At 42.0% G+C, this 13,341-nt stretch overlaps 1 protein-coding gene across 1 annotated transcript in view; it reads right to left on the reverse strand.

Annotated features, from left to right (window-relative positions):
* The window catches only part of si:dkey-22o22.2 (putative neural-cadherin 2), an 86,939-nt gene that overhangs the window by 10,538 nt on the left and 63,060 nt on the right, over positions 1–13,341 (reverse strand). The window contains exons 12-19 of the mRNA XM_068729838.1: positions 13,155–13,180; positions 12,096–12,725; positions 10,437–11,433; positions 9,476–9,569; positions 5,856–6,040; positions 5,044–5,276; positions 1,992–2,269; positions 831–1,045 (exon numbers count right to left, since the gene is read on the reverse strand). Of these exons, the coding sequence (XP_068585939.1) occupies positions 831–1,045; positions 1,992–2,269; positions 5,044–5,276; positions 5,856–6,040; positions 9,476–9,569; positions 10,437–11,433; positions 12,096–12,725; positions 13,155–13,180 (2,658 nt within the window). The remainder of the gene's footprint in view (positions 1–830; positions 1,046–1,991; positions 2,270–5,043; positions 5,277–5,855; positions 6,041–9,475; positions 9,570–10,436; positions 11,434–12,095; positions 12,726–13,154; positions 13,181–13,341) is intronic.

Raw genomic sequence — 13,341 nt, forward strand, 5'->3', positions numbered from 1 at the left:
TACTTCATTAGGTTTAGGAAAAAATTGTGAAATACTTTGTTAGGTTTAGAAAAAGATCGTGAAATACTTTGTTAGGTTTTAGAAAAAGATCGTGAAATACTTTGTTAGGTTTTAGAAAAAGATTGTGAAATACTTCGTTAGGTTTAAGAAATCGTTGGTGAAATACTTTGTTTAGGAACAGATGGTGGTTGGGGTTAAAATAATTACGGAAGGTGGAATACTTAAATAGGGAAGTTAAGTCATGAACAGCTGTCTCCTGGGTGTTTTTTGTTTGTTATTTGGAACATATGAATTGATTTGAATTGATCTATGAATGACAGATCATTCATTTTCGTAGGTATAGCTAAGAACGCTGGATGAGAACAGCTGTTCATACTGTGGTCGCCTCTAGGGGGCACCAGTAGGGCTCATGTACGGTAAAACAACCACCTGTTCTTCACCTGAATGTCTAACTTACCTGAGATACATTACATGTCCCAGAATTAGAGAAGGCAGTATTGCATTCAGCTATTTATTATATTGGTATGTTGACAGTGTGGAAAAAGTTGCAGCTGCATTGCATTGTGGTCTATTTTCTGCAGGTGTTCTGTGTAGAACGTGGTCTCTGTTTTGGCTCTAGATAAAGAAACCTTTGCTCTTTGATCTATTATGATGTCATGCAGTTATTTGGAGATTCTTTTGCCATCAAACTCAAGTGCAACAACCTGAAATACTTAGTCCACAGAGGCAGAGACACCTGTACAAATTACAGTTAAATACCGTTCTTAATCAAGAATAACTGCATGATCATTTTCTATAAAAAAAACCTGACGCAAAACCTGTGAACTCACCTATGGCGATGAAGTCCTCCTGCTCCCCGGAGTGGGCGGGGCCGAGCGGCCCGTTGTACAGCAGCAGCCCGTTGGCCGACTCAGCCAGGAACTCCAGGGAGACGTGGCTCTGGAAGCAAGGCATGATGGGAGGGAACCAGGCGTAGCCCTGACCGCCGAAGCTGTGTTTGGTCTGCTGACACTCGGGCCCGTCGAACATGGACGGACAATCACACCTGAGAGACACAAAGACTTTATTTGACGATATGATCGACTTCTCTCAACAACGATAACGACGGAAGATTCTTCATGTATTTATTTTGTAGTTTTGAGTTAAGTTGAGTATCTTTAAATATCAGTACCAGCTTCTAAAGACAGCAAAAGGTTGAAAGAGTTCATCTAATATGTTGTAGGGATATAAAAAAAACTGAATCTTGGTTTTTGGATATGAACCATCAGGACATAGAAAAATACTGAAGTTAAATCCCATTTAAACGCATTGCTCCATATTATTTATTACTTTTTTCCCCACACTGACAGGATACAAACTCCCTTTCTTCATTAAAGTCTGATTTTATTCAGTATTTACCAAATATAAAACATCACATTTTAGTTATATTGAGTCTGAAAAGTGAGATTTTTTGTGTGTAACTGTCGGAATGTTTTTCTTCTTTTCTGCAGGTCCACAAATCCACAAACACAAGAGTAAGAACGTGACCTCGACATTCCTGATCTCTAGCTGAAGCTTTATGACACTGTCGAAAAATACTTTTCAGACGTGTCGACGTTAATTAAAATGACCTGAGAGACCAAACACACATGTATACAGCTCATTCACTATATATTTATAATGAGCTGTATACAACGGACCGGATGATGATGTTGGTAAACTGGTAATGTAGCCGTTAGACGCACACGTCATGAGGTCGATTTACGTTAATCTGAATATGAACGGCTACATGAATATTGGTGGAATATCTATTGTTATTATCCATGTAAACAGATTATTAAGAATATTGTCTTTTTTTCGGAAATAAGGGCAAAAAAACTGAATATTTGGTGAAAATAAGAAAAACTTTTCTCGCTATAATAAAGCTTTTATTGTCAATACTGTTTGTTTTGAAGTTTCCACATGTGATACCAAGACAGAACCAGATTCAGAAGGTTCCTATAGACCCGTACCTGTATCCCAGCGGTCCGTCCTGGCAGGCGCCCCCGTTGAGGCATGGGTTGGTGGTGTAGGCGGAGCACGGCAGGTGGACGGCCTCTCGGCCCCGGCAGCCACATCGAGCCGTCGACGAGGCCGACAGCGACACCAGAGAAGTGTCGCCGGCGCTGAGAGCCTCGGGAGTCTGGCTGAAGGAAACCTCGCTGCTGCAGCCGCCAGACTCACTGCAGTCGGTGAAGAGACATTCATCAACGCCCACCTGAGAGATGGACACGCCCAACATGGCCTCCAGCTGCAGAGAAGAAAGGTGTAGTACATCAGTAGCTAGGATAGCATGAAGCTAACAGAACTAAATGTAGCCCGAAAACACAATTAGATGGAAAGTAAATGCAACTAAAATGTAGAGGAAAGAAAAGTAGTAGTAATGGAAATCTAGCAGAAGACTAACTGAAAATAAAACTAAAAACTAAAAGAAACATAAACTAAAAGAAACATAAACTAAAAGAAACAAACTAAAAGAAACATAAACTAAAAGAAACAAACTAAAAGAAACATAAACTAAAAGAAACAAACTAAAAGAAACATAAACTAAAAGAAACATAAACTAAAAGAAACATAAACTAAAAGAAACATAAACTAAAAGAAACAAACTATTAGACACAATAAAAGTAAAAGACACAATTCATTACTGAAACTAAGGGCTTGAACTAAAAGAAATGAACTGAACTAAAACCAGAATTAAGATTTAACTGAAAGAAACATCAACTAAGAGATATTGAAACTAGGATTAAATAAAATAAACTAAAACCAAACTTAAACTTAAAGAAACATAAACTAAAAGTTTACTAAAACTAGAATTAAAAGAAACATTCTATGAATGAAACTAAAGGCTTAAACTTAAAGAAACGTAAACTAACAGACACTAACAATGGATTAAACAACAAAACAAATACAAATTAAGATTATACAATTATAAAATACTACTATTAAAAATAAACATAAGAATACAAATCAACAAAAAACTACAATTATAATTAAATCTGTGGTGAACATTAAATATAAATATAAATAAAACTACAATTATAATTAAATCTGTGGTGAACATTAAATATAAATATAAATAAAACTACAATTATAATTAAATCTGTGGTGAACATTAAATACAAATAAACACTAAAGTAGTGAAACAAACAGCAAACTAAGAAGTTGTTTGAGCGTAATAGAGAATGGCAGCAGCTCTCTTTGGTCCCATGTCTACCTGCATCAATGATTTCTGAACTTTTCTCTTTTCTCCTTCATGTTTTCTTTACGTTTCTTTGTCATTCCCGACCCCGGTGAAGTTCTGCTGTCATTCTCCCGTTTCCCTTCTTGTCGTTTTGATTCTTCTCTCTCGTCTCGTCTTTAAGGGTGAGAAGGTTCTTCATCGTCGTCCCTCGGGGTTTCCTGTCTCTCTCCGACTGTGTGCGTTGCTTTTCTTTTTGCTTAGTTATCCACAGTGACTTAACGTCCCCGAGGCAGGGCTTCACTTTTTATCTTATTTTGTATTTATCTGACATTCTCGTTCTGAATCAGCCGAGATGCTTCTTCCCCCTTTTTAACCTGAGATAATTAAAGACGCTCCTTTCTTCTGCAGCATCTGATGTTATTTTTAATCATATTGAGTGTGTTTTGTTCTGGTGTTCATACTTTGTTTGTATATTTTATTACATAAGTTACATCGCAGACTGAGATACTGTGACACCGTGTCTCAATCTGTGACCTTTTGGCTGCAATAATCTGTTTATGTTTGTTCTTAAATTTGCAGATTTTCAGTGTTTTAACATATTTATTTTACATACTAATAGATGTATATTAGGACTCCAAATCATTTCTAAATGTTTTCCATTATAATACATATTTTTAAAGGTAAATTGATTGATCGTTTAGTCTAGAACAACTAAAACCAATGTTTGGCATCGTTTGGGTAATAAAGGATAAACTGTTTTAATGTTTATCTCTCTCCTTACGTGCTTCATCCAGAGCAAGTACTCACGTATTTCACCATCTTCTCTTAAACCTAACTAAGTGTTTCTTGTGACGACGGAAGTTTATTTTGAAAAGCTGTATTTATGTAAGGAGCAGACACTGATGAGGAAAGCGCTCTGAAGAGCTCACAGCTGGATGTTTTCAGCTGAGTCTTTATTCTTTAATTAGCTTGGTTTATTTTTAATTGTGCTTCTCTTTTGTCTTCCCTCTTTCATGAAAACTTTGTCAGTTTTATGATTATTTTTATGGTAAAATAATCAGCTGAGAATTTGCTCACATGTCTCTGTGTGTGTGTGTGTGTGTGTGTGTGTTTACATGGTTCACTGACATGTCACCACCTCCCCTCACAGATCTGACCTCAGGTCAGCAGCTGCTCTGTGCTCTTAATGGATGTTAAATGTTAAATGTTCGTCCACATGTGTACAGATGTTAAATATTCATCCACATGGGTACAGTGAACCGGAGCGCTCAGCGTCTCTAAGTGCCTGAAATGAACGTGTGAATGTGTGAACTTGATGTTTAATTGATGTGTAATAATGTGTCATTAACCCTCCTCTCTGTTGTCACTATTCACTCACATGTTTGTCTCTGACGTTCTCAGTATTTAAAAGAATGTTTGTTATTTAGTTTCATTTGAGCTCAACTCGTTTCATAAGATCACATTTTATATTATAAGAGCACAATATGTCAAATGTGCAGCTAGTTCTTAGGAAAAGTACATTTAGTAGATCTATTTAAAATCTTTTGAGTCTTTTCCTTTAAATTTTTAACAATATCAAATAACTTTTTTTCAACACTTGTTTGTCACATGTTTGCGATGTTTTTTCATTTGTATCAGTATATATTCTAGATGATTTCTACTTGTTATATCTTTGGACACAAACTTTGGGATCACCACTACATTTTAAAATGTTTTTTTTAAATAAATTAAAGTTTGAGAGATAGATTTTTTCTGTTTTAACAGCATAATAATAACGAGCTGAACATCGCTGACGTACTTGTTGAAAACCTCTATTAACTAAATTCAACACATCTCCTCACCTGAGCTTTGCTTGCTGCCACGTATCCGAGCAGCTTCTCCTTCTTGTAGAACGTTGAGCCGCGAGCAGCAAACCAGACGTTCAGCTCCTTCTCTCCTCGCCGACCGGCGTCGCTCACCGAGAAGATCTGAACGTTCACCGGAGAAGTCTGAAGGAGTTCAGACAACATCCGGCCCAGACGAGAGAACAGACTCTCCTCACCTCCTCCAGCGAAGAACTCCTCCACCGTCATGTCTGGAGGAGGAGGAGGAGAAGGAGGAGGAGGAGGAGGGAGAAGAGAGTTATTTAGGCGCTTCACAAAACTTCAGGAGAAATCATCAGCAGGGCAGAGAGAGAAAATACAATATGACAATAATAATATATAATAAGAGAAAAAGAATAAAAGAAATTAAGTAAGGAACGAAGGAAGGAAGGAAAGAAGGAAGGAAGGAAGGAAGAAAAGTAAGAAGGAAAGACAGAAAGAACAAAGGAAAGAAGGAAGGTAACAAGGAAAGACAGAATTAAGGAAGTAAGGAAGGAAAGAAGGAAAGAAAGACAGAAAGAAGTAAGGAAGGAAGCAAGGAAAGAAAGAAAGAAGGAAGGAAGCAAGGAAAGAAAGAAAGAAGGAAGGAAGCAAGGAAAGAAAGAAAGAAGGAAGGAAGGGAAAAAGGAAAGAAAGAAAGAAAGGGAGTAGGAAGGAGGTAGAATTCTGAAAAGAGGAAATCAGAAAACAAGAGAAGAGGACACAACAGAAAACGGGGAGTTTTTTTTCCCCATTATGCATCTCTGCCTGTCGGTGCTGATGGAGACCTGACAGGGGGGGGGGTAACTCACTGGTGAGGCGGAGGGAGGCGGCGTTCCTCAGGACGTCCGGCTGCAGCTCCCTCACCTCCACCTGAGCCGTGGAGGTGACGTCCGGCCAGGTGAGGTCCGACACGCTCACCTGTAGACGGTACGAGCCGGGAGGAGCCCCCTCCCTCACACTGAGCTCACCTGAGGTCAGGTTCAGAGCGAACAACCTGACGGAGAGACGGAGACACAAGGTTTAATGAGACGAAGCACAGAGAGACGGTACGTCACCTTCTGTCTGTGTGATGAAAGCTCACTTATAATATACATATACATATACATATATATATATATATATATATATACATATACATATATATATATATATATATGTATATATATACATATAACATTTTTATATATTTATTTATTTTCATATATACACTTTAAATAGATTTATATCAATATATGTATATATATCTGTAATATTTGTGTGTATATTTGTATGTATATTTATATAAAAATACAGTATATACTAGTATAGCATAAATACTTTTTATATATTTATTTATATTGCACTTTCTTTAAAACACATGTAATATTCTGTACTACTCATATACATATATGTAATATTTGTAATATTTTTTTATTTTATATTTTTATATATATACATATATATTATAAATATATACATATACATAGACTGTGTATAAAAAGTCTTCATGATGTCACTGGTTTGTGGATTCGAGTTTTGAAGCTTTGGGTTCGGCATTTTTAACCGTCGCCATCTTGGTTTTTTGCAACCAGTGAACAGGAAGTGACCATACATGGACTGAGGAGTGACGTAGAGACGGCTTATACGTCTCTGGTAGAGACCTGTCAATCACTGTGTAGCCCCGCCCCTAAATCATCCCCTGCTTTATGGTCTGTTTGACTCTAAATGTTCCATAATGTACTAAATGAACATCATGCTGTATTGAAGAAGACTGTAAACTAGAGATTGAGACCATAAACTCATGTTTACAATGTTTACTGAGGGAATAAATCAAGAGAGAAGTAGAGTCATTTTAGACTAGACTTCTATACAACCAGAGGAGTCGCCCCCTGGTGGACACTAGAGAGAATGCAGCTTTAACACGTGAAGTATTGGATTCAGTTTCCAGGTTTGCCGCCTGGTCCTCAGGCTCAAACTGGATTCATTCGTAGGTCACTTTTCAAACACTGAGAGGAAGCAAATGAGGAGATATAACGTTGCAGATCAATCCCAAACAAACAGGAGGTATCTTCTCGTTGAAATGCACCGTGTTTGTTTCTACATGTAAATAACATGCAGCCTACAAACCCCTCCCACCCCGATGCCCGCTGTGAAACAAATTGCCATCCGAAGGCCCTGGTTTCTGGATGTGTAATCCTCGTGGCGGCTCCTTTGTTCTCGGCGTTCCCTTTTCCTCATAGGTGTCTCGTTAAAGAGGAGGAGGAGGTGGCAGGGAGGCGCAATCAGGCTCTCCTTTCAACGCCGTCCGCATGAAGCCTCAGCCTCATCAAACAAAACGAGCAACAACCCTCGCCGCGCTTCACTGGGAATGTTCAATACCGCTGGTTATGAAGTATTAATAGCACTGTTCCTTGCATCTCTCCCTCCTCTGACGTTTCCTTCTCTTTCACTCCGTCTTTGTTTCTGCCTTCAGAACTGTGTCTCTGTCCTCGTTCTCCTTTCTCCTCTTTGTCACCATGCACCTTTGTACCGTCTCTTCCTCTCTGTATTTTAAATCCGTCAGCTTCTTTTCTTTTCCCTCTTTTCTTGTCTTCACATGAGAGCGGAACACGTTAAGAGGGAATCTTTTTCTGCTGCAACACGTCCTGAAACAGCTTTTTAACATCTGGATGCTTTTATCCAACACTTACTCACAGTGTGACGAAGAGGAGAGCTCAAACGTTCACGAGTGAAGATTAAACCCTCGCTTTGTCACTTATTACCTTTGATACGGAAAAAACTTCTGGTCCGATATTCATGAAACTTGGTGAAAGAGTGTCACTCGGGCCGTGTGAGAACCCATTACATTTAGGAGGGGATCCGGATCACGGAGAGGATCCAAGTATTAGTTCTTTACGTTGGATTGGCCTTAGTGGAGGTCGGTGCTCTCTGAATGCTCTTCTAGTCTCGACTTTCCTTTCATGGCGACATTACGTTAAAAACAAACGTTAGGTTTAGACAACAAAACCAACAGTTAGGTTTATGGCAACAAAACCACTTAATTAGCTTGGGGAAAAACATCATGGTTGGGCTTAAAATAACTACGTACAGATAAGTTTAGGCAACAAAACAAAAAGCAATAAAAACCATAAAACCACAACATGGTGTCTTCTGGTTAAAGTCCTGTTGTTGACCCGTCCTCCCCTTCTGCCCACCAAAAGTCTTCTTTTTGGATTTTATATAGTACGTCACTTGCTCTGATTGTTGCTTTGTCACGTAGATGCACTTAATTTGTGTATCCACCACAATTACGGCTCCGAATTGACTTTGTCCATGTACACTAAATCAATAGATTGCAGTTCTTTCCTACTTCTTGACCTGCCATGATACTGAGCTGGATGGTTCAATACAAAAAACTGAATTTCTCCTTTACACAATCTCTCAACTATCTACTCTCTCTAGAGAGTTTGGTGTTTGAGATATATACGTCCTTGACATCTCTGGCTCTAACGCCACACAATGAAGTTAAAATGTGTTTTGTGTTGCTGAAGTCTCAGGGACGGATACAACCTAAGAAATACGCTTCTTTTGTAGATTAGTCCTCTGACCTCTTGGTATTCTGCTCATTGTAAAATAAAAGCCAACAGCAATTACTTTGCAGGCCCATTTCATACAAAATGTAAGTTTTTCACTGCGAATATATAAATATTGTAATACTTTCATCACCATGGTGGCATCTCCTTCAGATAGTGACTTAACAGACGTTTATTTAAAAGAAGATCTTCAAGATTGCCTCTTTAAAGAACACTTATACCTGTGTTTGTCTTAGGCTCCGGTCGAACAGTCACAAAAGTTACCTCCTAACGTCCTTTCCTAACCACTTTTCCTTGAACTCTATGGGAAACGTCACGAGGTCAAAGAAAGATCCTTCGTGCAATGATGTAGATTCAACGGTTCGGTTATATTGTGCTTTTTACCAGTTTAATAATCTATCATAGGACGAGCTTTGAACGATGGTCAAAGGCAATAAATACATGAAATTAAATGTAAGGATTGTCACTGTCTGTTCATATTCATCAACATGAATCTCATTACTTTATGACTGTATGGGTGTAATTGTTAAACCTGTGATGAATATAAACATATCGTTTGTTTTCACGGAACGGTGCGTCACTTTAAATGTTGCCGCCGCAAGGAATTATGGGGTGGCATTATCTCCTTTTCCTTCGGTAAAGGAAGGTCCAGTGTTTCCTTTGCTAAAAGGAGCTAATACAGGAAGCATTGAAGCACCTTTCACTCAGTGAGGAACCTTCCTCAGATATAAAGGACTTCTACGTCTTCTCTCTTGTCCTCTTTCACTGTTTTTCTGTAATTATCTCTTAACATATCTCTACCTTTACTTCATCTTCCTCCCTCTTCTTTTTTTTGCATATCACCACCTCAGAGTTTTGACAGCGGGAGATCAAATTACCTGGATGCTTTTCCCTCGAACCGGTACACCTTCTCACTCCAGTCGTCAAGATCGGGGGACTGAACTCGTCCGAGCGCCGTCGTCGGGAGAACACCTATCAGAAAGACCCCAAAAATAAAAAAGAAAGAAAAAGTCAGAAAATTAGTTGGCTTTGAAAGGAATTAGTCAAGAGTTCAGGGTATAACCTAAATATTAAGAGGCAAGGTGGCCTCATCGGCACGCTCTGTCACGGTTTGACAGCACAGCAGGAAGATGTAAACATATTAGAGTTTAGAGTTTTTCCCCCCTGAACGCAGCGCTGTAATCTCTTTAGCTGTGAAATCAGCTGCCTTTTAAAAATGGCTCCTGTTTTATGTGCTCGTCAAAAACCTGGGACTTAATTGTTTGCTTCATGGCATGTTGTTGAGCTACGTGATGGATTCGTATTAGCCGCTTAATGTACTTTCATGTTGAAAAAAAAAAAAAAAAAAGGCCCCGGAGAGGAAATCCACTAAAAATACATGATGAAGAAAACCAGAAAAATTACAGGGAGGCTGACAGATGGTATGAAACGCTAAATAAGTGATGGAGAGGGAGGCGGCGAGCAGTCGACTGTGACGAGTACAGTCTTTACAACGCGAGGAGGAGGGGGTGGAGGAGGAGGAAGAGGAGGAGGGACACAGTTTAAAAAACTGCAGGAGGCTACAGTTCAAACGTCCATCAATCTCTTTAAAGAACAATGTAAAAGTTCATGCCAAACACTAATTTGGTAACTCTTTGATAGATTTGGACGGGTTTCAGTGGCCAGAAAAGGTTAAGAAACTCTTATTTTGTAGTGTTGTCCAGTTTCTGCAGGGAGAATTATTGTGACCCAAATTATCTCACGAATGAACTGATTGGCCACCAATCCAGAGCTCAAGTTATATGGTTTTATGTAGAATCCCTACACATACCGAAAGTCACAAGCAACAGAAAAACATACCCTCATAACTGTAGACGATGAAGTTGGTGTGTCCCGGCGAGTGAGGGTGGTCGTTCCTGTCCCCGATGACGACCGTCAGCGTGCCGGTGGAGCTCATCGGAGGAGAGCCGCTGTCAATCATGAGAATCGGGAGGCGGTACTCCTTCTGCCGCTCGCGGTCGAATGTCCGGAGGGCGGTGACGGCCGCGCTGCCGTTCCGAAAGTCCGTCAGATTGAAGTTGGTGGCGTCCGAGGTGAGCGCGAGGAGCCGGATGGAGAACGGCCCGCCGTTGGCGGAGGTGTCGCGGTCGGTGGCGTGGAGGAGTAAGGAGGTGTCGTTCATTCGAACCGCCTGGGGCGCCGCCGCGTTCTCCCAAACGACGGGCCTGTAGGGGACCTCGAACTCCGGCCCGTTGTCGTTAATGTCCAGCACGGCTATCATGACGATGGCGGTGCCGGTCATGGGCGGGCTCCCGGTGTCCGTGGCGAGGACCACGATCCGGTGCTGAGAGATTTTCTCCCTGTCGAGGGAGTCGGCCACCACCACCCAACCGGACTGGTCCACCAGAAACTGACTGTAGGGGTCCGACTCCTTGGAAATGCTGTAAGAAAAGCGTCCGTTCTGGGCCGAGTCCAGATCGGACGCCGTAACCTGAGCTACGATCGTCCCCACGGGTACGTCTTCAGACATGGCCGGGGACTCGTAGAACTGTGGTAGAAACACGGGCGCGTGGTCGTTGGCGTCCTCCACCTGAACGAGACAGTGGGCCAGGCTAAAGAAATCGGCGTCCTCGGCCTTCAGCGTCAGATTGAAAGTCCTCTCGCGGGGCTTCTCGAAGTCGACCTTCTTCTTGAGTTTTATCACGCCGCGGCGGTTCACTTTGTCCGTCTCCACGAAGAACTTCCTGTCCTCGTCGCCGCCGACGATGCTGAAGGTCACCACGGCGTTCTCTCCCTCGTCTCCGTCCGTGGCCGAAACTACTAGAACCTCGCTGTTCACCTCCAGGTCCTCTGTCACCTGAACACAAGAGAAGGAAGTCGAGATGATGACTTTTTATACTACCTTTTGTGTCTTTCCTGTTATGTCTAAATGCTCAGCTCACACAAAACGCCACGTCGGCTGGTTTACTTCAGTTGTATGAACCCAAAATGAATTATTTTGCTGTAATTTAATTGCAATAAATGGATAAAAAGGGATGCCGAAATAACTACATAATGATCCGCAAGACGACACGCAAACAACTTTTAAAATACTTGTTTTCTGAATGGAGTTTGGATCGATCGATGCTAGGCTATGCTAACATTGTAGCTGCTCCATCAACACTCAAAATAACGTCACATAAGCGTAAATACGGCTGCGTCTTTTTCATTGTTCATAGTTTATGGTTCATACACATAGTTTTGTCTGGTCTCCGTGTTAATATGAGTTATCGTAGAGCTCTTGAACACTTATGGCTACAATATTTTTTTTCCCTCCATTTCTGATTCAGAAACTTCAGGACGAATCAGGAGAATCTCAGAGCTTTAATGACTAAGCTTCCTGCTAAAATATTTGAACTCCGCGAATGAGGTGAATTTCGTGTAAATGTCTCATTCGTGCCACCCGGCGCAAATTTGCCTCAACTCGCGTCCATTCGCGTCTTTACATTGAGGTGCGAAAGCTCGCCTCGTGGGACTCACCTGAGTGGTGTAGAGCCTCTGAGTGAAGACGGGTGGGTGATCGTTGACGTCCGAAACCGTGATGGTGGCTGTCCCTGTTCCCGCCAGACCCCCTCCATCCCTGGCCTCCACCACGACCAGATACCGCTCTTCCACCTCCCGGTCCAGCGAACGCAGCACCGTGTAGATGGTCCCCGTGCTGGCGTTGATGGAGAACAGGTTGAGGTTGATCTCGTTGCGGACGTTCTTGATGATGCTGTAGGTCAGTGCGGCGTTCTTGCCCTCGTTGGGGTCGTCCAGGTCCATGGCGCGCATCTCCATGACGGAGGTGTCGGCGGGGGAGTTTTCAGGCACCTGGCCGACAAAGCATCCGTCTACTTCCAGCGCCGGGCACGGGAAGAAGGGAGCGTTGTCGTTGACGTCCGTGACCTCCAGCAGCACGTCGGCGAATCCCGTGAGTCCCGCCCCGCCCTCGTCCGTGGCGAGGACGAGGAATCTCCAGGCCGGGCGCTCCTCGCGGTCCAGACGCCGTTGGGCGTAGATTCTTCCAGTGCGTTCGTCAATGGTGAACTCGCCACCGGCGCCCTGGCCGTGAAGGGAGTAGCGGAGGGCGGTCTGGTCGGCCTCCTGGTCCGGGTCTGTGGCCGACACCTGCAAAGGACAGACAAGGAAGACATGAGTCTCTGATTTCTTTCACCACATGAACCAAGTTGGCCAATTCTAGAGGTCTGGTTACCACGTTGGATCGTCCAACAGCATCTTGGACGCCCAATTTTGGTAAATTTCCAGGAGCCAGAAGAAGATGTGGCCATGCAGAAAAGGTATGAGCCAGTGTGTGAAATACCCGTCCAACCACACCACAGTCCACCGGATCAAATTTGTCCATTTAAGTCCACAAACAGACGTGAAGACAGACTCGCTTTGTGTAGCCGGTTGCGTCTCTGGCTGGCTGTGTCGTCTCTTGCACTCAATATTCGTATTTTTGAATAAATGCCTTCAGTTTGAATAATGTTAGCGCTGTCAGCGCTGTTGCCTTTGTTTGCACTGTTAGCGTCGTTAGCACTGTTAGCTGCTAGCCACCGGCTCAACCAACGCCAGGTTGAGAGCTGTGTGGAGGCAATTACATATTTAGCACCTTTAAGGGCCGGATCAAAGAAAATTAGAAAGGTCCTTAAAGTAAAGTATAATTTAGGCTTTAAGCATTTATCAAAACGTTTTCTATACTTTTATGATTTTAATCTCCAAAGCTATATTTATAACTTAATGT

This window comes from Cebidichthys violaceus, unplaced genomic scaffold (assembly GCF_023349555.1).
Source record: "Cebidichthys violaceus isolate CVI_PGR_0920_01 unplaced genomic scaffold, fCebVio1.0.p SCAF_48, whole genome shotgun sequence".
In the NCBI taxonomy this organism is placed as follows: Eukaryota; Metazoa; Chordata; class Actinopteri; order Perciformes; family Stichaeidae; genus Cebidichthys; species Cebidichthys violaceus.